Genomic DNA, 22869 nt, shown 5'->3' with positions numbered 1-22869 from the left:
CATTCACTGGTTTTTAGATCAAGTTAATCCCACTCTTCATATAGCGGAGGGTCAAGATCTGCGAAGGCAGATGATGTCGAGCGAGCGTCTAAAAGGACTAGCTAGGTGCAGAACGGAGACTGCTTCCCTGGAGCGGGGCTGCAGGCTCCCCGGTCCCCGATACCCGGACCAAGAACAGCTCATCTAGTCCTCTTGCCCCAGGTGGTAGATACAACCAGAATCTTTCTATGAGTTAACAGAATAGTCAGGTCAAGCCTTTTGGAACTTTCCATGCTCGGATTTTTCACGGGAGACATAAAATCTCAAACATAGATTTAAACATAAATTTTAAATCTTAAAAATCTTCACATGGACCCTGACTTAATGTTGACATAGTTAATGAAATCTTTCACCCATGAGAAACAAACAGAAGTATCCCTTGACCAGTAATAACTTGCCAATATCGACACACATACACAAGATTAGGGCATCAGCGTTATCTTACTCAGGCACATGTCAAAGGAACCACTGCTTTCACTGCGGCAAACCTCTTGTGATAAGAGAAGTACGAACAGAAACCAAATCCAGGAGTGGCCGTGAAGGTATCTTCCAGAGGTGTGGGGTTTTTGTTTTTAAATATGCTCCACGCTACAGACCAACGACATTATTAAGAAGGCATTTGTGACCTTCAGATCAGAGGAACATCAATACTGCCCCGCAGTCACCTTTTCAGAACTTGTGGGCAGTTCAAAAACTATGCATTGGATAGTGCTCGAACCGATATCACTCAGGAGCCCAAAATAATCCAGCAATCTGATTTTCCTCAACTCTATTTTGGTCTTGAAGGAAACCATTGAGAGTTCATTGAGAGAAGGTTAAAGGGAATGGTATATTGGTACTGAAAATAGTTTACAAAGGGACCATGTGTTACGTGTTTACTTAAAAGAGCTTAATAAAGAATCTGTAGAGTGTGTTGGCTTAAAACACACACAAAGAAGATACCACTAGTACATTCACCTTTCTGAATAACCACCACTTGCAAGTCGGCAGCATCTGCACGGTTTAGCTCCTTCACAAGGTTCCAGGAGTCCAGGCGGGAGAGGCGACTTGCATCTGTATTTTTATAGTTGTCTTTCACCTGGCACAGAACAAAGTGGTGCAACCATTCAAGGTGTCTGCCCCCACTGTGCTCACTGACCCTTTTTCCTCCATGGAAAAGCAATAATTAATGTGAGATAGCCTCCTACCGAGCAGCTGCTGCAAATACAGGGGTGGGTGGGCAAAAGGAGGTCTACAGTTGTTTGTATGAAAAATACAGTACTTAGTAAATAATAAACTCTTTTGCGTACTCACAACTGTAAACCTGCTTTTGCCACCTCTGCATTCCATTCAGTACAGTCCACTTCAGTGATCTGGGCCTCTGTCTAACCAGGGAATTCCCTTTTAGCGAGTTCTTCCCAAGGAGGAGACAGACTCTTATAACGACACCATGGAGCACAGAACTTGGTGAAGGTTACTCCTTCTGCAGCGGTGTCATCTAAGTTATTTTCTGAGCGCCAACAGTGCCCTCGTCGGCCTCGGGCTGGGCAGCCGCACAGGCCTCTGAGGGCTGCAGTCTCAGGGGTACCTGGTCCGCACGCTGGAGCTGCGATGCCACAAACTCCGTGAGTCCAGATACCGCTTTCCCTTGGACTGGTCAATAATTGTTTTACTGTCTCGGAACCAGAGGAAAGTAGGAAAGCCACAAACCTGGCAGCCTGTATAGAGTTCAGAGCGTGGTTGGTGGTCAGTCGACTTTGCCAATCTTGGCAGTTTCGGAATGTTCAAGGCCTAAGCCAGCGGCTCCCAGGTCGGAGCCAGAGCTCTGTAGTGAGCACACCACGGAGTGAAGAACTTGAGAAAGTGGTCGTGGCGTGTGACCTGCAGCTCAAAGTTGCTTGCTAAAAGCTCATATAGCCCCTGGTCGGTTCTATTTGGGACTCTGGTGTGGTGGAATCCTCACTCAACATCTGCAGTATCAAATCATCCAGTGTCCGGAAGTCCCAAGGGCTTTGGTACTTTTCAGCTTCTTCCCAGGCTTGAAAAACTTCAAGGTGGGGTATCCTCCCATGCCCTGGAAAGTGTACCTGTCGGAGATGGCCATGCAGTCCCTTTAGCCACGTAGATGCTGATATCGTCCATGCTGTTTTACTTGTCCCCCAAGTCATTCCAAGTGGGGTAGAGCTGTTGGCAATGCCCACACTAGGGCACAAAGAGTGTGACAAGTGTGTGGAGCTCTGGGTTCCATGCATGAACATGCCGGCCATGTACAAGTGCTTGGTGTGCAGGTCCTGCCCAGCCCCGCAGTAGGCCCACCCGCTGCCACATCAGCTTCTAGGACCTGGTACCCCAGTGCCCGCCGCCACCATGGCCAAACAGCGGCACCGCAGCTGGCTCTATTGCAGCTGGGTTGGGTGCTCTCGCAGCGGCAGTGGGGCTGTTGGTTGTCGCCTGGGCAGGGGGTAGGGGGAAGAAACTGGTTCATTCTTGCCACTGGGGGGTAGGGAGCTGGCGCATTCTTAATGCAGTGTGTGTGTGGGGGCTGGCATGTTCTCACCATATGGGGGGCTAAGGAGGGCTGGCGTGTTCTCCCCATGGGGGAGGGGGAGCGGCAGGCATGTTCTTGCTGTGGAAGGGGTGGGGTCTGGCGTGGTCTTGGCGAGGGACTGGCGTGTTCTCCGCCTTGTGGAGGGGCTGGAATACACCAGTTTCTTCCCCCCACCCCCACCCCCCACCCCCTTCCCAGGCTACAACCAAGAGCCCCACTGCCGCTGCGAGAGCATCCAACCCAGCTGCAATAGAGCCAGCTGCAGTGCTGCTGTTTGGCCATGGTGGTGGCGGGCACTGGGGTACCAGGTTCTCCCCATGCGGGTGGGGTGGGGGGGTGGAGGGGGATGTGTGGCTGGTGAGCTCTTGCTGCAGGAGGGGATAGGGTGCAGTCTGGCGCAGTCTCAGTGAGGGGCTGGCGTGTTCCCTGCCTTGTGGGGGGGCTGGCGCGCTCTCCCCATGCAGGTGGGGGGGGGTGGAGGGGGATGTGTGGCTGGCGAGTTCTTGCTGCAGGAGGGGGTAGGGTGCGGTCTGGCAGTCTCAGTGAGGGACTGGCGTGTTCCCCGCCTTGTGGGGGGTCTGGCACGTTCTACCCATGCGGGGGGGGGGGGTGGTGGTGGAGGGGGATGTGTGGCTGGTGAGTTCTTGCTGCAGGAGGGGGTAGGGTGCGGTCTGGCGCAGTCTCAGTGAGGGGCTGGCGTGTTCCCGCCTTGTGGGGGGTCTGGCACGTTCTACCCATGCGGGGAGGCTGGGGTGGGGTGGAGGGGGATGTGTGGCTGGCGAGTTCTTGCGGCAGGAGGGGGTAGGGTGCGGTCTGGCACAGTCTCAGTGAGGGGCTGGCGTGTTTCCGCCTTGTGGGGGGTCTGGCACATTCTACCCATGAGGGGGGGGTGGAGGGGGATGTGTGGCTGGCGAGTTCTTGCGGCAGGAGGGGGTAGGGTGCGGTCTGGCGCAGTCTCAGTGAGGGGCTGGCGTGTTCCCGCCTTGTGGGGGGAGCCTGGCGTGTTCTCCCCATGGAGGGGGGGTCGCAGTGGGGTTGGCGCAATCTCAGCGAGGGGCTGGAGTGTTCTCGCCGCAGCAGGGTGCGTGGGCAGGGTGCGTGGGCAGGGTGGGGGGGTGCAGTCTGGAGCAGTTTCAGCGAGGGGCTGGCGCATTCTTGCCTTATGGGGGAGCTGGGGGGGTCTGGTGCATTCTCCCCATAGGGCGGGGGTTAGGGGTCACAGCTGGCACGTGCTCCCCGCAGCAAGGGGCAGGGTGGGGTCTAGCGCGGTCTCCGCTAGGGCCTGGCGTGGTCGGGGCTCGCGCCTTCCCGTAGTGGTAGCGCAGCTGGCGCGAACACAGCAGGGCGGGAGGCTGGCGTCTTCATGCTGCGGTGGAGGGGGCTAGGGGCTGGCGCCTTCTTGCCATTGTGGCTGGTCTCCCTAACGGCGCCCACCTGCCACCCTCAGGGTATACAAGTGTTTTTTGCTTTTTCTTTTTAAATGCGTAAACAATTAAGATACTAGACCCTGGCCAGTTGGCTCAGTGATAGAGCATGCACCAGGTGTGTGGAAGTCACCGTTTGATCTGGGTCAGGACACACAGGAGAGGCGACCATCTGCCTCTCCATCACCCTTCTTCCTCCCCCTCTGTAGCCATGGCTCCACTAATTATAGCATGTGGGCCCTGGGCACTGAGGATGGCTCCATTGAACCAGTAGCTCCCGTTGAACCTCCTCAGGTGCTAAAAATAGCTCTGTTGGGAGCGGCCACAGATGGGAAGAGCATCGGTCACAGAAGGACGTCCCAGGGGGGATCCCTTTTGGGGCATATAGGGGGGGGTCTGTTGCTTTCTTTCCCCTCCTCTCACTTAAAAAAAATAAAACAATTAAGACACTATAGAGTCCTGAAACTCAAATATGGTATTATGAAATTACATGTTCAATAAATATAATAAAAGGAAACATATTAGTACATGGTTTACAAAGAATGTTTACTAATTTGGGCCTGTTATTATTTTGCTGATTTGTTTTAAATAAATTAGAACAAAACTGCCTGACCTCTGGTGATGCAGTCAAGTGTCAACCTGGAACACTGAGGTCGCCGGCTGGAAACCCTGGGCTTGCCTGGTCAAGGCACACACGAGAAGCAACTACTGCGACCTGATGCATCCCGCTCCTCCCCACACCCATCTCTTTCCTCTCTCTAAAATCAATAAATAAAATCTTTAAAAAAGAAATTAGAACAAAATACATCTAGAGATATAACGTAAAATTGATTACTGGCCAGTACTGCTGCTTGAAGCACTGTTACTCTGAGAGCGATACACATACCTCTCACTGGGAAGCTTAACTGCTGTAAAGTCGATGCACTTATGCAGTAACCAATTTGGGGTTCATAGGCGATGGTATCTAGACATTCATTCCAATCTTGTACATTAGTAACGGGACAATCCTGTAGATGGGTAACAAGGTCTCCCACGAAAAGGCCCCTGGGTCCAACTGCAGGTGAGTCCTTGGGAAGATGGCAAAAACAATGTGTGAAAACAAGCTATGATTAAGCTTAGCAAATAATAAAGACAATGAGTTGATTAAGTAGTCTATTTTGAATCTAGAAAATAATCGAGCTCTGAATCCAAAATGTATAATCCTAGAAAATTAAAACAACTCTCAACAATTATAGTTACTTTTCCTACTCAAAGATTTTGAATTTTCTGCAAATGCAAAAAAACAAAAATCCACTTGCCAGCTGTTAAAATAGTTTTTTTTATAAACTGGTAATTCATTTGTATTTGTGTGTATGTGTGTGAAAGTAGTCCACAGAATGCCTTCATTTTCCTATGTCTTCAGCAGATTAAATTGTAAGGCAAGTCCTTAGCTACATACAGTCCCAAATAGGTGGAAGATACTGTCAGCACAATGAATATGTGAGTCAGTTGCTCACAAAGGCAATTTTCCTCTTCCCCATGTCTGAACAGAGGATTTGATGCCATTGACTAACAGAGTGAAATACAGACTTGAAGACATAAGCTCCCATGAAATGTTCTGGCCGGCTAGCATAAGTGTCATCTTTCTTCTTCTTTAAAATTTTAATTGCCTTTGGCCTGACCAGGCAGTGGCGCAGTGGATAGAGCATTGAACTGGAATGCGGAGGGCCCAGGTTCAAGACCCCGAGGTCACCAGCTTGAGCGCGGGCTCATCTGGTTTGAGCAAAAAGCTCACCAGCTTGGACCCAAGGTCGCTGGCTCGAGCAAGGGGTCACTCGGTCTGCTGAAGGCCCGTGGTCAAGGCACATATAAGAAAGCAATCGCCTGACCTGTGGTGGCGCAGTGGATAAAGCATCGACCTGGAAATGCTGAGGTCGCCGGTTCGAAACCCTGGGCTTGCCTGGTCAAGGCACATATGGGAGTTGATGCTTTCTGCTCCTCCCCCCTTCTCTCTCTCCTCTCTCTCTCTTCCCCTCTCTCTCTCCTTTCTAAACTGAATTAAAAAAAAAAAAAAGAAAGCAATCAATGAACAACTAAGGTGTCGCAGCGAAAAACTAATGATTGATGCTTCTCATCTCTCTGTTCCTGTCTGTCTGTCCCTATCTCCCTCTCTCTGACTCTCCCTCTCTGTAAAAAAAAATAATAATAATTGACTTTGTTGGGGTGACACTGCTTAATAAAATTATATAGGCTTCGCCTGACCAGGCGGTGGCACCGTGGATAGAGCGTTGGACTGGGATGCAGAGGACCCAGGTTCGAGACCCCGAGGTCGCCAGCTTGAGCGTGGGCTCATCTGGTTTGAGCAAAAAGCCCACCAGCTTGAACCCAAGGTCATTGGCTCCAGCAAGGGGTTACTCAGTCTGCTGAAGGCCCGCGGTCAAGGCACATGTGAGAAAGCAATCAATGAACAGCTAAGGTGTTGCAACACACAATGAAAAACTAATGATTGATGCTTCTCATCTCTCTCCGTTCCTGTCTGTCCCTGTCTATCCCTCTCTCTGATTCGCTGTCTCTGTAAAAAATAAAAATAAAATTATATAGGTTTCAGGTGTACATTTCTTACTTAGGAATAGAAACATGTGACTCGAAGCAGAGTTACAACAGTACGTAAACAGTTAAGGTAAATGGTGCATTTTATCAACAAATTACAGGTAGAAGATCTTGAAACTATCTTTGTAATTCAGAACAGAAACGGTTTTTAGTACTTTTAGTATTTTTGAAAAGAATATGTTTCACAAAACTGTTCGATTTAAAAGGGCTGCCACTAATTCCTTCAGGAGAAACTGAGCATGCTATGAGGAGAACTTGAATAAAAGTTCCTGACATAAAATTTGAAATGTTACATCACAAAATGTGGTGAGAGAGTGCCCAAGTCCCCTATTACTTACCTCAGCAACTTCGGTGATAAGCACCCCGACTCCCGTGTAGTAAAAGGGCAGGAGAATCACAGGGAGGAGGACCAAAGCTAAAATACCCAGGAGGGCAAGCACAAAATTATGCCAGATTCCTGAAAAGAGGAAAAACGGAATAAGCTCAACCAGGGCCAGGAATGACATAGGTTCTTGGATCTCATGACAACTGAGCATTCTGATAAATTAGTAATCAGAAGCTGTGAGGCACATAGATCTACTTATTAGTACAGCAGACAGATATTCTCCTAGAGGCCTCTTCCAGTTCAGATATTAAAATGTAAAATAAGCATGTTAATACCAAATTAGGAAGACCACATGCTCATATGATTTAACACTAATAAAATATATTTTATCATATATACCTGAATATGTATTTACTATACCCTCTTTTCAGAAAATGTATTATTACATTATTAATGCAAACATACCTGTGATCTTTGAAAGGAATGTCAGAACTATTCAAATAAAAGCTAAGATGAAATAAACATTCATTCTTGCTGAACTGGGGTATGGAACGCCAAATGGTACTTGGAAAAGGAGATTGTTCTGAGGAGAATATTATCGGTGGGCCAAACAGAGTCTGTGTCTAACATCCTGCCACAGACTATAAGCAATCTCATCATAGACAGAGATGTGTAGGTGAACCCAGTGGAGTACTGGAGCCTGCTCCTACCAGCTTGCCATAGCCAACTGTGCCCATTCCTTCCCTATTCCTTCTTCAGGGACTTCAGATGGGCACCCTGAAACTGGCCATTGTGAGACCATGAATTTACAAGACAGAAACCAGCACATGTTACATATCAGAGCTCCCTGCCTTCCCCTTCAGAGCCAGGTGTTGAACACACACTGGCATACCATTATCCAACCCCTCCCTCCATACCCATCCTTCCTCTCTCCTATTACTTTCTGTCCCAGAGCAGGGTGGGGGCACTATTAGCTCTCCGAACAGTAAGATTCTCAGCTGTGCAGGTCTGTCCCTTACATTACAGGCTATATAGCGTTCCTGGCTCCATCCATTAAATACCATAGCACTCTCCTGTCACACAACCAAAGAATGCCTTCCACCCCACACATTCCAAACATTCCCAGGAGGATGACGGACATCAGTCATTGAGAACCAATGTTCGCCTGACCTGTGGTGGTACAGTGGGTAAAGCGTTGACTTGGAAATGCTGAGGTTACCGGTTCAAAACCCTGGGCTTGCCTGGTCAAGGCACATATGGGAGTTCATGCTTCCTGCTCCTCCCCCCTTCTCTCTCTCCTCTCTCTAAAATGAATAAAAATAAAATCTTAAATTCAAAGGGTATTTAAAAAAAAAAAGAGAGAGAGAACCAATGCTCTAGAATGATAGAAATGTAACCTGAACACATCTCCTGGACTCCCAGGAAGCTGAGTATGGTTATATGACTGCTTTGAACAAGAGGATATAAGTGGAAATGATGGGACTATTCTGTCCCACTGGCTGGAATGCAGCTCTATGAAGGAGCAAAACCTTAGTCCTTAACACAGAAGCTACATGTTAGGAATATTGGAGCTACCAAGACAAAAGAGGCTTGAGTCCTGCAAATCCTAGACTTATATCAGTGCTGAGCTACTTCCATTTGGAATGTTTTATGAGAGTTTAAGCCTGTTATTTTTAGATATTACAGCAGCCAGATACCTAGCTAATGCATGTTCCACATACCATATTCATATTGTTAAGATGTTCTTCTCCCCTTTTTGAGTGTTTTATGTTTTAGGTTGTTAAATTCCAAAAATATCCAGAACTCTAGTCCAGGACATACAGGTAAACAATATTTACTGTTCTATATACAGTTCTTTTATTTATTTATTTTTTTAGAGACAGAGAGAGAAAGAGAGTCAGAAAGAGGGATAGATAGGGACAGACAGACAGGAACGGAGAGATGAGAAGCATCAATCATTAGTTTTTCATCATGACACCTTAGTTGTTCATTGATTGCTTTCTTATATGTGCATTGACCGTGGGCCTTCAGCAGACTGAGTGACCCCTTGCTCGAGCCAGCGACCTTGGGCTCAAGCCGGCGAGCTTTTGCTCAAACCAGATGAGCCCGCGCTTAAGCTGGCAACCTCGGGGTCTCAAACCTGGGTCTTCCACAATCCAGTCCGACGCTCTATCCACTGTGCCACCGACTGGTCAGGCAGTTCTTTTATTTTCTTAAAATTTTTTTTAATTTATTGATTTTAGAGAGAGGAAGAGGAGAAAGAGAGAGGGCCATCAATCTGTTCCTGTATGTGCCCTGACGGGATCGAACCAGCAACTTTTGTGCTTGGGCTGACATTCAATTAACTGAGCTCTCCAGCTGGGGCTGGCAGATAGTTTTTTCTTTTAAAGCCACCAAAGGTGGCCCTGGCCTGATAGCTCAGTTGGCTAGAGCAGTGTCCCGAAGCACAGAGGTTGCAGGTTCGATTCCCTGTCAGGACACATACAGGAACAGATAGATGTTCCTGGTTTTTTTTCTCTCCTTTCCTCTCTCTCTAAAATCAATTAAATATATTTTTCTAATTTAAAAAACTCACCAAAGGTATCAAACTATTAAGAACTATATTTTGCTTTTACATTTATCGATTTTGGACTTTTCCCTTATCTGCACATTCATATCTATCCCATTACTTACATCCACTATAAAGTAAACCATTTTTTTAACATACTGATTTATAAGGTTCCCTACTTATGATCACTTACGCTGTTTTAACTTTTTCATATCATGCTGCAACAAACAGCTTTGCTCATATTGTTATGCATCTAATTAAATATGCATTTGCGAGGGCATGAAAAATTGCATAGAAATGGAACTGTTGGGTAAAAAGTATGTGCATTAAAATTGACCTCCCATGAGTGCATTAAGTTATGTTCTCATAATTGGCATCCTTCCCACCTTCTAAACATTGGATGTTATAATAATTTCAGACTTTGCCATCTGCTGGGTGAAAAGTAAAACCTCTTTGTCTTTATTTATATTTCTTTACTTACGAGTGAGTTTGTACAATTTTCATGTTTATTAAAAGACTGTTTCTATTTCCTTTGAAAACTATTTCTATTCATTCCCTGTTTACATTTTTGGATGGGGCTGTTTCTTTGTTTTACTAATTTGTATATATTATTATTTGCAATATATACATTGAGGAATTTGGTCTTTTGTAAGAGGTATTATAATTTATTCCTCCAGTGTGTTGCTTGGCTTGGTTTATAATCTTACCCATGCAGACATTTTAAAATTTGGTGTGGTCAAATTGCTCCTTTGTATTAAGCCTTTCCCAGTTCAAGTTTATAGAGAATACCTGTTTTCTTGTATTGCTTTTATAGCTTCATTAAAACTAAATAAATAAAGGAAAACAAATAACAGTACAGTTCTTTGACCTACTGGAATTTACTCTAGATGCTAGTTTTGGAATGCAGCTATAATGCCGCCACCCCCCCCCCCACACCCCCTACCAAGTTGCTAGACCCAACACAATTCCACAAAATAATCCATCCCTGCTTAGATTTGTCATCATTACCATGAGCTAAATTCAGCCTCCCCCCCTCACGCCAGGAATGAAACAGCCCACATGCTTATACCCTCTCACTAATTCTACCACCCAAACAACAGTCAGGGGGCATGCAGCAGCGCTGATAACTCAACTCTGGGCAACCTCCTATGTCTTTATTTTTAAGATTTTATTTATTCATTATAGAGAGGGGAGAGAGAGAGAGAGAGAAGGGAGGAGGAGCAGAAAGCATTAACTCCCATATGTGCCTTGACCAGGCAAGCCCAGGGTTTTGAACCGGCAACCTCAGCGTTTCCAGGTTGACACTTTATCCACTGCGCCACCACAGGTCAGGCAACCTCCTATGTCTTGACAGGGATGTAACTGGTACCAGACCACCCCTCTAGATTCCGTACTTGCCCATACTGACTAAGAAGCAACAATGGTGGTTGAAAACATACATCTCCTTTATTTACACAATCTCTTGTACACTAATATACACACATCAAAGGAAGCCATTACAACTCTCACTTTCTCTAGAGCAGGGTTTCTTACTATTGGCATTTTGGTGCAGATAATTAGTTGTTGCGTGGCACAGTGGATAGTGTCGATCTAGGACGCTGAGGTCGCCAGGCTTGAATCCCTGGGCTTGCCTGGTCAAGGCACATAGAGGAAGTGACTACTACAAATAGATGCTTCTTGCTTCTCCCCCCCTTTCTCTCTCCAAAAATCAATAAAAATAAAATCTAAAAGAAAATTAGTTGTTGTAGAGGCCAACTCATGCATGGCAAGATGTTTAGCAGTCTCCTTGGCCTCTACTCCCCAGATGCCAGTAGTATCCTCCCTATTTTCTAGCTCTAGTATTAACATAAGTAAGTCTTCCTTTTTGCTTTCTTTAGAATAGGTATTTTATTTTTTGCCTTTTCTACTATATAAGGCAGGCGTCCCCAAACTGCGGCCCCCTGAGGCCATTTATCCGGCCCCCTGCTGCACTTCTGGAAGGGGCACCTCTTTCATTGGTGGTCAGTGAGAGGAGCACTGTATGTGGTGGCCCTCCAACGGTCTGTGGGACAGTGAACTGGCCCCCTGTGTAAAAAGTTTGGGGACCCCTGATATAAGGTATACATATCAAGTGTTAAAATAGTTAATATAGCCTGACCAGGCGGTGGCACAGTGGATAGAGCATTAACCTAGAATGCCGAGGATCCAAGTTTGAAACCTTGAAGTCGCCAGCTTGAAGCCCAAAGTTACTAGCTTGGGCCCAATGTTGCTGGCTTGAGCGAGTCGTCACTGGCTTGGCTGGAGCCCCCCAATCAAGGCACATGTGACAAAACAATTAATGGACAATTAAAGTGCTACAACAAGTTAATGTTTCTCATATCCCTTCCTGTCTGCCCCTCTCTCTCTTGCTTAAAAAACAAAAAGTCAATATATAAACAACACAACTACAATTGAGCACCACTCTAAGTGAAGAGGCAAAGAAATTACACTAAATAACACTACTTGGCAGTATTTGGGGAAAAGAAAAAGACTAAAAAAATGTTTAAATTGACTAATACTATTAAATCCCACGTACTATTTAATACTTCATATTCATAATTCAATGCAGCTAAAAGATAACTAAGCAAAAGGTGTTAATATCAAAGAACACAACCAGAATTAAGAGCAAACAAAACCTCTCTTTATTTCAAATCAAGATACTTTATGTATGCATATAACTATTCTCTTAAACAAAACCTACAGCAAGCAAATCCATCAACCTTCCACTCAAAAACCATAAAATTATGAAACATATCCCTAAAAGTATAAACATGAACACTTACAAAATACAGAACTTTTAAAATGTGTAAATAGGCAAACTTGAATATGAAAAGTCCTATTTTTAGCACAGTTGCATAAAAACAGTCTTTTGATATGAAGTTCATGAATTATCCTCCTGTTGGGATCAAACTTTACAAACACACCATGTTTTTCAAATATTATAGAACAAGATAAAACACCTTAACAATGCAATGTCATGAACATATTTTTAAACTTTTTTCACTTTTTAACCTTTTACTATTCTACCATAACATCTTCACAATGAAATGACATATATTTAACCTTTTAAAACTTTTTACCCTTTAATTTTTATAACTAATTATCAAAATATGACCCTTACATAGGTAGGAATCAAAAAAGGGGTTCTCTCCTATTTACTGGCTAGTTTTGCTCCTACCATGGGTAAAGATATGAGATTTTAGATTAGTCGACTGAGCAAACTTCCTATTACAACCACTGAACGGGCACGCATAGGGCTTGTCACCGGTATGGATTCGCACGTGCGTGCGCAGGTTGAAATCCAGGGAAAAGCATTTGCCACAGCCTTCGAAGGTGCACTGAAAGGGCTTCTCCCCGGAATGCACCAGATGATGACGTTTTAGTTTTGAGCTCTCCACAAAACCTTTGCCACACTCTGCACAGATGTGGGATTTCGGACCGTGGGTGTGCAGGTGTTTTCTCATTGAAGCAGGATCCCTGAACATCTTTTCACAGTGTGGATTAGCACAAGGTACAGGTCTTGGAATATCATCGCTGGGTTTCTTTGGCTTCATTCTAGTAAACTCTGCCAGCTGTTTCGGATCTGATAGGTCAATGCCAGGTAGTCCTCCTGGAGGAAGTTTCTTTCCTGTCATGTACTCAAAATAATCAGGAGACGAGCTGTCTGAAGAGCCGTGGCCATCAGGCTCCTGCCGCCCCAGGGTTTGTCCGCGCCTCCGCCTGTGCCCCCGCTTCCTGCGGCCTGCCTCCCGGCTCCTGCCTCGCGCCGCCCCGGACTCCACCCCGGACTCCACCCCGGACTCGGCCTCGGAGTCAGAGTCAAAGTCAGAGTCTGTGTTGGAGTCGGAGTCGGAGTGGGAGTCGGAGTCGGAGTCCGAGCTGGAGTGGGAGCCCGTGCTGGCGCCCGTGCTGGAGTCCGAGTCTGCGTCGGAGCTGGTGCACGTGGAGGAGCTAGTACCGGCGCTGGTCTCGGCCTGAACCGCGGCCCCGGCCTCCGCCTGAGCCTCCGCCCGAGCCCGGGCCTCCGCCTCAGCGCGGGCCTCCGCCTCAGCCCGGGCCTCGACCACCTCCTTGGGGTCGGTCCTAGCCGCGCCGCTGCTGGGGACTCGCTTACCGCCGGTGCTCCTGGGCCGCCTGCAGCTCCTCCGGCTGTACCTCTGGGCCGCCGCCGTCAGCGAGGCCAGCGTCTGCTGGAACGCGAGCTCCTGCGCGTCCAGCTCGGCCCGCCGCTGGCCCTGGCAGCCGGCAGCCCGCGGGCCATCGGGCTCGCAGCACTCCACCACTTCCTCACGGGTCTGCACCCTGATCGCCTCCTGGTCGTGGTCCCCCAAGGCCGAGGTGATGAAGAACGGCTCCAGCGCCAGCAGCGGCGAATCGAGGTGGCCACCGTGGACCCAATCACCGTGGATCCAGTCGCCGGGAAGCTCCTCGAAGGCCCCCTGGAAGGTGGCCGCCGCTGTGGAGCGCACGGGCCCGGTCGGCAGAGGAGCGTTCTCCACAGGATTGGCCTGCACGGCAACGGGCGCCGCAGGGGCGTTCTCCACACGGATCTGCCGCGGGTCCATAAAGTCGGCGGGCACCTCCAAGCTCTCCATGGTCAGGCAGATCATGTCTGAGTCCATGGCTGAGCGTCTGAAGCAGCTTTCACTGCTGGGCGGAGCGTGGGTAGCGGAAGGTCGCGGAAAACAAACGCTGGGAAAAAGAGCGCGGGCGAGCGCGAGCTCTCGAAAAGAGCGCGAATGCCTGGGAATTGCGGGGGGGGGTGTGCAATATACAAGGCGGCAAACGCGGAGCATTCTGGACATCCTGGCACCCGACGCATGCGCTTCCCACACCCTGGCACGGGACGCAGGCGCACATCCACTCATATCCACGCACATTTCGACACTCGCGTATGCTACCCCTCTCACCCACCGAGATATTGCTTTTTGAGTATTGATTCAGTAACCAGGCTCTTTACTGAATTTTTCTCTATTTCATATATTTTTATTTTATATACCCCCCAGGCATATAACAGAATCTGAGCATAAAATAAAAGCCTAATATTCATGCTATTTTCTCCTAATTGCACTGACCCACATTTACAGACCATTTAATAGTATCAGTGATAGTTGATAGTGGAATTGCTTATCTTGTTCTTTAATAGGAATATTTCTAAGTGTTATATCATTAGGATATATCCAGCTATTTCTACTTTTACTAAGGATTTCTTTAGTCATTAATGGATGCTGAATTTTGTTAAATATTTGTTTCAATATCTGCCAGAATATTTTCTCCCTAATGATTAATAATGTTTACCACATTCAAATATAGACTACCTAATGTTGAACCATCTTTGCTTTGTTTAGATACACCATGTGACTAGAGTTTTCTGATGCTTTAAAAAAAAAACATTTATCTCTGTTATATTGGCTTTTAAAAAAATCTCAGTATCTTTATGCGATCTGGAAAGTTTATACTAAATTGGAATTAAAAGGAAAAATCTTTTCCTTCAAGATTTGAAAAAATTTCACCTATGAAACTTTCAGAGGCATTCTTCATCAGCTAATTTCTTAATCTAACCCATTGTAATTAGCCCATGTATATATTTTTTTCTATGTCCTCTGGGGTTTATTTAGGCTAATTATTTTTTAAATAATCATCCAGGGACTTGAACTTTTTTTGCAGAGATGGACAAAGAACACTTTTAGAATTCTTTTCATTTTCTCTGTATTAGTTGTCATCTGATCGCTAGTTCTGTCTATAGAAGCTTTTCCCATTATTTAATCTTTTTTTTTCTTCAAAGAACTCGTGGGTTTAACAGTTGTTTTTCTTTTTTTCAATTTATTATTTTCTGCCTATATCTTTACTAACTATATCATTTCTTTTTTTTTCCTTTTTAGAGAGAGAGAAAGAGAGAGAGAGAGACAGCATCAAGTCATAGTTGTGGCACCTTAGTTCATTGATTGCGTTCTCATATGTACCTTGGTAGGGGTGTGGCTCCAGCTGAGCAAGTGACCCCTTGCTCAAGCCAGGGATTTTGAGCTCAAGGCAGTGACCATGCGGTCATATCTATGACCCCAAGCTCAAGCTGCTGAACCGGCCCTCAAGCTGGTGACCTTGAGGTCACCAGGGTTTTGTACTTGGGTCCTTAGCATCACAGGCCAACGCTCTATCCACTGCACCACTGCCTGGTCAGGCCATTTCTTAACTATAGGGGGGCCCTTGGGTTACGACAGTCTTAACCTATATTTTGAGTTTACAATGCTCATTTCTATAAAAACTTTAAAAAAATTGAGACATGACTTTCGGTTTACACAGTTAGTATTGTACCTATGGACTACGTGAGTGAACTAGTTTGCACATGACAGAAGAATATGCAGTAATGTGGTGTATGAGTGAGGTTGTTGGTGTCACTCATTTTTTGTCATTTTTTTCTGTTGCTAAAGTACAGTGCACAGTAGTACAGTATACTTATGTCCCTTTCCTTTTTCTGTGGCTTAGTTGTGTTTTTATGTTCTAGATTATGATTGTACAATTGTGTTATGATAGGTAAGTGACTTAGACTAGGGCAGGCATAGCAAACATATAGCCCGCGTAATGAGTTTATGCGGCCCGCGATTAAATTTTTAATATTCTCCGCTACTTTAGAATCTCAGCTACTCAGAAGTGGAAGCGTCTTTGATTATTGGAAATCGAGATATTTAAGAAGATAGTGATATGCGGAAAATAATTCCGCGTGTGACTAATCTAGGGTTAACTTCCAATAACTGGTTGAATGGATTCGCGATGCTTCTTTATTTTTTTAAAAAAAATCTATTGTAAATTACAACTTCTGTACTCTATACGAACTGTTTGACGTTTAGCGGCAATGTGAAAGCCACATTCTTTTAGGCGGAGTTTGCCAGTGTACACCCAAGATCAAACAATTTGTTATTTTTGTGGTCAAGTGTGCTGAATCAAGTGGCATTGTAACATAGACAATAGCTGCAGTTGATAACTGAAAACATGTCCAGGCTGTTTGTAAAACGAAATAATTGTTTTATTTGTGATATAACCCCTTCAAGCTCATTCAATTAAATATTGTTTCAATTGATTGCGATATAGTTTGGACATTTATACGGTATATAATTATATTTTTATTAAAATTTTTTTATTAAAATAATGCTGTATATTAAAATTTTTTTCACTCACTTACACTTATCCATAAACAAATTACATAATAAAATTTTGTTTACTTAAACGAATCATTTTTGTATTTAACATTTTTTAATTTTAATATTTTGTCCAGCCCGTGAAAAAAGTTTTCTTTCTAATCTGGCCCGGGGGCAAAAACTGTTGGCCATGTCTGGGCTAGGGTGTGTTTCGACTCACACCAAAATTCAGGGTATTTCACTGTTATAAGAATGGAATTGTGTCGTAACTCAAGGACCCCTTATATTTTATAGTTTTTTTCTCATTTTTTTAAAATTTAAAAAATGTTTTTTCAATTCATTTGGGGGGGGGGAAGAGACAAAGACAAAGAGAGAGAGGGAGACAGAGAGACAGAGACAGAGAGGAGAGAGGAGTAGGAAGCATGAACTCCCATATGTGCCTTGACCAAGCAAGCTAGGGGTTCTGAACTGACGACCTCAGAGTTCCAGGTCCACATTTTATTCACTGAGCCACCACAGGTCAGGCCTCACTTCTTTATTTGAAATCTTTTTTTTTTTTTTACAGAGACAGAGAGTCAGAGAGAGGGACAGATAGGGAGAGACAGGAACAGAGAGAGATGAGAAGCATCAATCATCGGTTTTTCGCTGCAACACCTTAGTTGTTCATTGATTGCTTTCTTACATGTGCCTTGACCGTGGGCCTTCAGCAGACCGAGTAACCCCTTGCTCTAGCCAGCGACCTTGGGTTCAAGCTGGTGAGCTTTGCTCAAACCAGATGAGCCCACGCTCAAGCTGGCGACCTTGGGGTCTCGAACCTGGGTTGCATCCCAGTCCAACGCTCTATTCACTGCGCAACCGCCTGGTCAGACTTTATTTGAAATCTTACTTGATTTACTTTTAGTTCTTATTTCATTAATAACTGTGTAAGGCAGTAAATTTCGCTTTTAGCAAAACTTGACACATTAATTAGTTCATCATTATTATTTTAAATTTCATTATTATTTTTAAGTGCATTGCAATTATAGTTTTGAATGAAACTGGACAATTTTTATGTTTCATGAGCACTGGAAAAGAAATTGTGGTATAAAGTGTGACATATCTATTTTTACTTTATAAGAGCTTCGAAGTGACTTTGTCATATCTATGTGCCATGTGTTGAGAGATACGAGTCTCTCTTATTAGACCTATTTTTTTCTTCGTGCTTTTCCTATTTTTGTTTTGATGGTTTGTTACCTGATACAGTAAACCAACAGCAAATTACATTTTCATGGCAGACTAAATTCCATGATTATTAAGTGCCCCTTTGTCTCATTTAATACTTTTAGTCATACTTTCTATTCACGTGGTATGTTCTGTTCATTTTACTTTCAATCTTTTAAAAATTATGTTGGTTTTATTGTTTTTAATGAAGAAACTGAAATGTAAATTATTTTGCTCTACTACTTTTGACTCGGATTTCTTTTTTAAGAGAGAGAGAGGGGGGACAGACAGGAAGGGAGAGATGAGAAGCATCAACTCATAGTTACGTCACCTCAGTTTTTCATTGATTGCTTTCTTATATGTGCCTTGAACGGGGGCTCCAGCCAAGACAATAACCCCTTGGCTCAAGCCAGCGACCTTGGGCTTCAAGCCCAAGACATGGAGTCATGTCTATGATTCCACACTCAAGCCAGCAGCCCTGAGCTCAAGCTGGATGAGCCCTTGCTCGAGCTAGCAACCTCAAAGGTTTTGAACCCGAGTCCTCAGTGTCCCAGGCCGACGCTATTTACTATGTCACTGCTGGGTCAGGCTTGACTGAGATTCTTATAAACTGAATTTATCAACCATAAGATGAGATGCTTTCATTTGTGATGTGAGTACCTTCCAGAAAACCATTAACAACACATAAATGAATAAAAAAAAATTAAGACTGTTACCTGCACAAAATATCCTTAGCTGCTGGACTGGTGATATAAGTTGCAGATGAGTAGTGAACAGATCAACAAATGCTCCAGGATAAATAATGAAGAGAAAAATCCCAAAGCCATTAAACCGAACTTGTTCCCTAAGAAATCACATAAGAAAAATGAATAGACTATTAGTATTGCATTTGTCAAAATAATAATGCATGTGATCTTAAAACTTCACACTGCATTTTGAATTCTTGCTTAAAAAGCAAGTTTCTGCCCTGGTCAACTGAGTCAGTGGAGAAAGCATCAGCCTGGTGTGTGGATGTTCTGGGTTTGATCCCTGTTCAGGGCACACAAGAGAAGAGACCATCTGCTTCTCTTCCCTTCCCTCTCCCCCTTCTCTTTCCCTCTCGCAGCCAGTGGCTCGATTGATTTGAGCATTGGTCCCAGGCGCTGAGGATAGCTCAATTGATATGAGCATTGGCCCCAGACGGGTTGCTGGGTGGATCCTGGCTGGGACGCATGCAGGATTCTGTCCATCTCCTCTCCTCTCACTTAAAAAAAAAGTTTCTCTGGACACTCAAAAAGTTATGCCTACATATATATATCTCATAATTTTACAATAATGTACAGAGTTGGTAATCTGTGAAATTGCAATTGCATTTTATAAAACAGAGCATTCTGAAATAGACATACAACTGCAAAATTTTTAAAAACCAACATGCTGAATAACTTTAAACTAGACACATATATAAGAAAAATATAATATTTCTATGAGAAACATTTTTATGGTTTATTCTGAATTTTTATTTTCTGAGGACACAATATAAAAGAGTTCATGTAAATTATTAAACATTTATGTTTGCCATAGCTATTATAAATGAAGGTGTAAGTTTAAGTGTTATCCTATTAAATTAATGTTAAACTAAGTACAATAGTACAATTAAAAATGCATAATGCAGCCCTGGCTGGTTGGCTCAGTGGTAGAGCGTTGGCCCAGCATGTGGATGTCCTGGGTTTGACTCTTGGTCAGGCACACAGAAGTGACCATCTGCTTCTCCACCCCTCCCCCTCCCACTTCCCCACTTCTCTCTTTTCCTCCAGTAGCCATGGCTCAATTGGTTCAAGCACATCAGCCCCAGGCACTGAGGATGACTCCATGGAGCTTTTGCCTCAGGTGCCAAAAATAGGCTGGTTGCAAGCAGCCTCAGATGGGCAGAGCATCGGCCCTAGATGGGGGTTGCTGGGTGGATCCTGGTCAGGGTGCATATGGGAGTCTGTCTCTATCTCCCTTCCTCTCACTTGGAAAAAAAAGAAATAAAATGTATAGTGCTCAGACTGTCCTTAGGAGAACTATCAATTCATTCTCTAAAAATGGATTTATACTTAATAGCTTCATAAGACCAAATAGATATTCTAAAAAAAGAGCATTGCCTAAATACAGTGTGTCCGTAAAGTCATGGTGCACTTTTGACCGGTCACAGGAAAGCAACAAAAGACGGTAGAAATGTGAAATCTGCACCAAATAAAAGGAAAACTCTCCCAGTTTCATACCTATTCAGTGCAGTTCGATGTGGGCTCACACACAGATTTTTTAGGGCTCCTTAGGTAGCTATCCCGTATAGCCTCTACAGACTCGTCACTGACTGATGGCCTACCAGAACGGGGTTTCTCCACCAAACTGCCGGTTTCCTTCAACTGCTTATCCCACCGAGTAATGTCATTCCTATGTGGTGGCGCTTCGTTATAAACGCGCCCATATTCATGTTGCACTTTGGTCACGGATTGGAATTTAGTGAGCCACAGAACACACTGAACTTTCCTCTGTACTGTCCACATCTCAACTGGCATGGCCGTGGGCTGCTCCACTGTATACATGGTGTTATGTCATCATCTGCACATGCACACATGCTGCCACATCATCCTACAGAAACTGCGAGGGAGTTTTCCTTTTATTTGGTGCAGATTTCACATTTCGATCGTCTTTTGTTGCTTTCCTGTGACTGGTCAAAAGTGCACCATGACTTTACAGACACACTGTATATTGTGCTATCACTTAATACTAAATATATAAGATTACTTTAAAATTTGCTTTTTCTTGGCAGTTGTGATTTTGTAAAAAAAAAAATTACCCACATTATACTGTGAATTATTAAACAGATAACAATGCTTTTATATGTAAAACCCTAAGGGCTGCAGTGCTAAAAATGTGGAAGCAAAGGTGAAAGAGATTGAAAAAAAAAAAAAACAGTAGCCACCCAATCAAACCACTACATGGCACACCTGTGTAACAGTATATGCTCTGTCAAGATGAGGGTTTATTGCCAGTCTATACACCAGGGGTCCCCAAACTACGGCCCATGGGCCACATGCGGCCCCCTGAGGCCATTTATCCGGCCCCTGCTGCACTTCCAGAAGGGGCACCTCTTTCATTGGTGGTCAATGAAAGGAGCACATTGACCATCTCATTAGCCAAAAGCAGGCCCATAGCTCCCATTGAAATACTGGTCAATTTCTTGATTTAAATTTACTTGTTTTTTATTTTAAATATTGTATTTGTTCCCGTTTTGTTTTTTTACTTTAAAATAAGATATGTGCAGTGTGCATAGGGATTTGTTCATAGTTTTTTTTATAGTCCGGCCCTCCAATGGTCTGAGGGACAGTGAACTGGCCCCCTGTGTAAAAAGTTTGGGGACCCCTGCTATACACCCTTGTTCATAAGCAACAGGAAAGTAATGTGCAGTGATTAAATCTTGTCATCTAAAGCCTTTTATATGGAGCATACACTGAAGCGATAAAACACACTCCCATCAGTATGTGTGTTCCTTCCGGCAGTTAGTATCAGTGGGAGCGAAAGGGAATTGTGACTCACCTTTCTCCCATCATGATTTTATAGGTTTAGGAGCTTCAAAACCGTCAGGTATAATTATGATACCTTTTGGTAGTCATGACAAGAGGGCGAGATATTTGAAACAAGTCCAAGGTCTCAGCCTCCCTTATCCTCTACTTGGCTGTCTAGATAGGCTATGATATTTGTTAACAGAACCAGAGCTTTCAGGGTTCTTGCTTTAGCTAGCAGAGGCCATGAGCAGAAGCAGGAAAGTATTTCAGCTAAGCCAAAGAAACTAATAAGAAGGCAGTGTAGAGGTTAGCATTCTGATCCAATGATGAATAGAAAGATTAAGTTTCAAGACTGGATGAAAATCTTGAAGCACCATGAAGATATAACCACATTGGCGGAGGGCAAAGGATAAAAAGACCCAGATTATAGATATGCGCGTAGCTATACCACATGTTAACAGCATATTCATCAATATAGAAATCTCCTTTGCAAAAGGCAAAGGACGTTCAAATAATAATGGTGGCTATGCACTGGGCAATTTCCACAGAAAGAAAAGTATCATATGTAGCAGATCTTAGTAATAAAGCTTCCTAAATGAGGAGGTTTATTTCTAGAAAGAAAAACGTAAACATCATTACCTAATAGCTGCTATCCCATGTCCAATTTCATGTACAACACCACTAATGAGGACTGCAGCGAAGAAGTAGGTCAGTTGGTTGACGGGTAAATTTATCCCAGGAACCTGTTCACAGACACAATGATAAATACACACTTGCGCACCAAGAGACCACGATGCTCACTCTGTATCAAAGTTTAAACTTCCAAGCTCAAAGTTCTATAAACTAAAAATAATGTGAGTATTAATGGTTCACTTTTTCATTTCTATCATAACAGAAGTAAAAACACCAGTCAGTTTTTCGAGCTCGGCAGCTTTTGAATTAAGCACACCAATCTAAAGAGAACAGGAAACACCAGGTTAAAAAGTTGAAATTTTAGCTTCCTAAAGTCTTTACCACGGGAAAGAATTAGCCTGGCAAAGTGCCAGAGAGCAGGGGCTGTTAAGTGACACTGAAGGAACCAGCTGGAAGCCTGATTTGGGAATTCTTGTCACAAGTCCTAGTCCTTCCTCTACATTGTTATTGCAAGGTCCCAAGTACTTATGTGAGTAATATAGGATATCCCCACCCCCATCAATGAATTTCCTTTTAGTACTCTTCAAGCTCTATGAGAGTTGTTAACGGTAGTCTATAAAGTGCCTTGTTGGTGTGGAAGCACCATGCCCTCCATTTCTTTGATTCTGTCAGTTTGTCCAGTACATTGGTACTAGCAAAGTGATACATAAATATTATATTAATATTGAAATTTAATGTAGAAGGTAAGGCATTTGGAATATAATACTTATTAAGGACCTGTGAAGAATCGAGTTGTCAACCCTGGCCAGTTGGCTCAGTGGTAGAGCGTCGGCCCAGCCTGTAGGTGTTCCGGGTTCAATTCTTGGTCAGGGCACACAGGAGCAGTGACCGTCAGCTTCTCCT

The 22869-nt window shown here is 44.2% G+C and overlaps 2 protein-coding genes and 1 pseudogene across 4 annotated transcripts in view; all 3 read right to left on the bottom strand.

The window, feature by feature from the left end:
* Nucleotides 1–22869, bottom strand: part of MBTPS2 (membrane bound transcription factor peptidase, site 2) — a 57588-nt gene that overhangs the window by 13741 nt on the left and 20978 nt on the right. For all 3 annotated transcript variants that reach the window (XM_066356557.1, XM_066356558.1, XM_066356560.1), the window contains 4 exons: nt 21973–22076; nt 18520–18647; nt 6918–7036; nt 4877–5057 (listed from right to left, as the gene is read on the bottom strand). In XM_066356557.1, the coding sequence (XP_066212654.1) occupies nt 4877–5057; nt 6918–7036; nt 18520–18647; nt 21973–22076 (532 nt within the window). The remainder of the gene's footprint in view (nt 1–4876; nt 5058–6917; nt 7037–18519; nt 18648–21972; nt 22077–22869) is intronic.
* Nucleotides 98–2306, bottom strand: LOC136385944 (thioredoxin domain-containing protein 5 pseudogene; annotated as a pseudogene).
* Nucleotides 12626–14275, bottom strand: YY2 (YY2 transcription factor). The gene has a single exon (XM_066357291.1). It carries the CDS (start codon nt 14273–14275, stop codon nt 12626–12628), a length of 1650 nt encoding a protein of 549 aa, XP_066213388.1.

Source organism: Saccopteryx leptura, chromosome X (genome assembly GCF_036850995.1).
Source record: "Saccopteryx leptura isolate mSacLep1 chromosome X, mSacLep1_pri_phased_curated, whole genome shotgun sequence".
Taxonomy (NCBI): Eukaryota; Metazoa; Chordata; class Mammalia; order Chiroptera; family Emballonuridae; genus Saccopteryx; species Saccopteryx leptura.
This window is presented reverse-complemented; position numbering and strand designations above follow the sequence as displayed.

Coding starts and splice junctions, on each gene's coding strand:
- YY2 (XM_066357291.1), bottom strand. CDS start 14,275: ATGTCCAGAATGCTCCGCGTTTGCCGCCTTGTATATTGCACACCCCCC.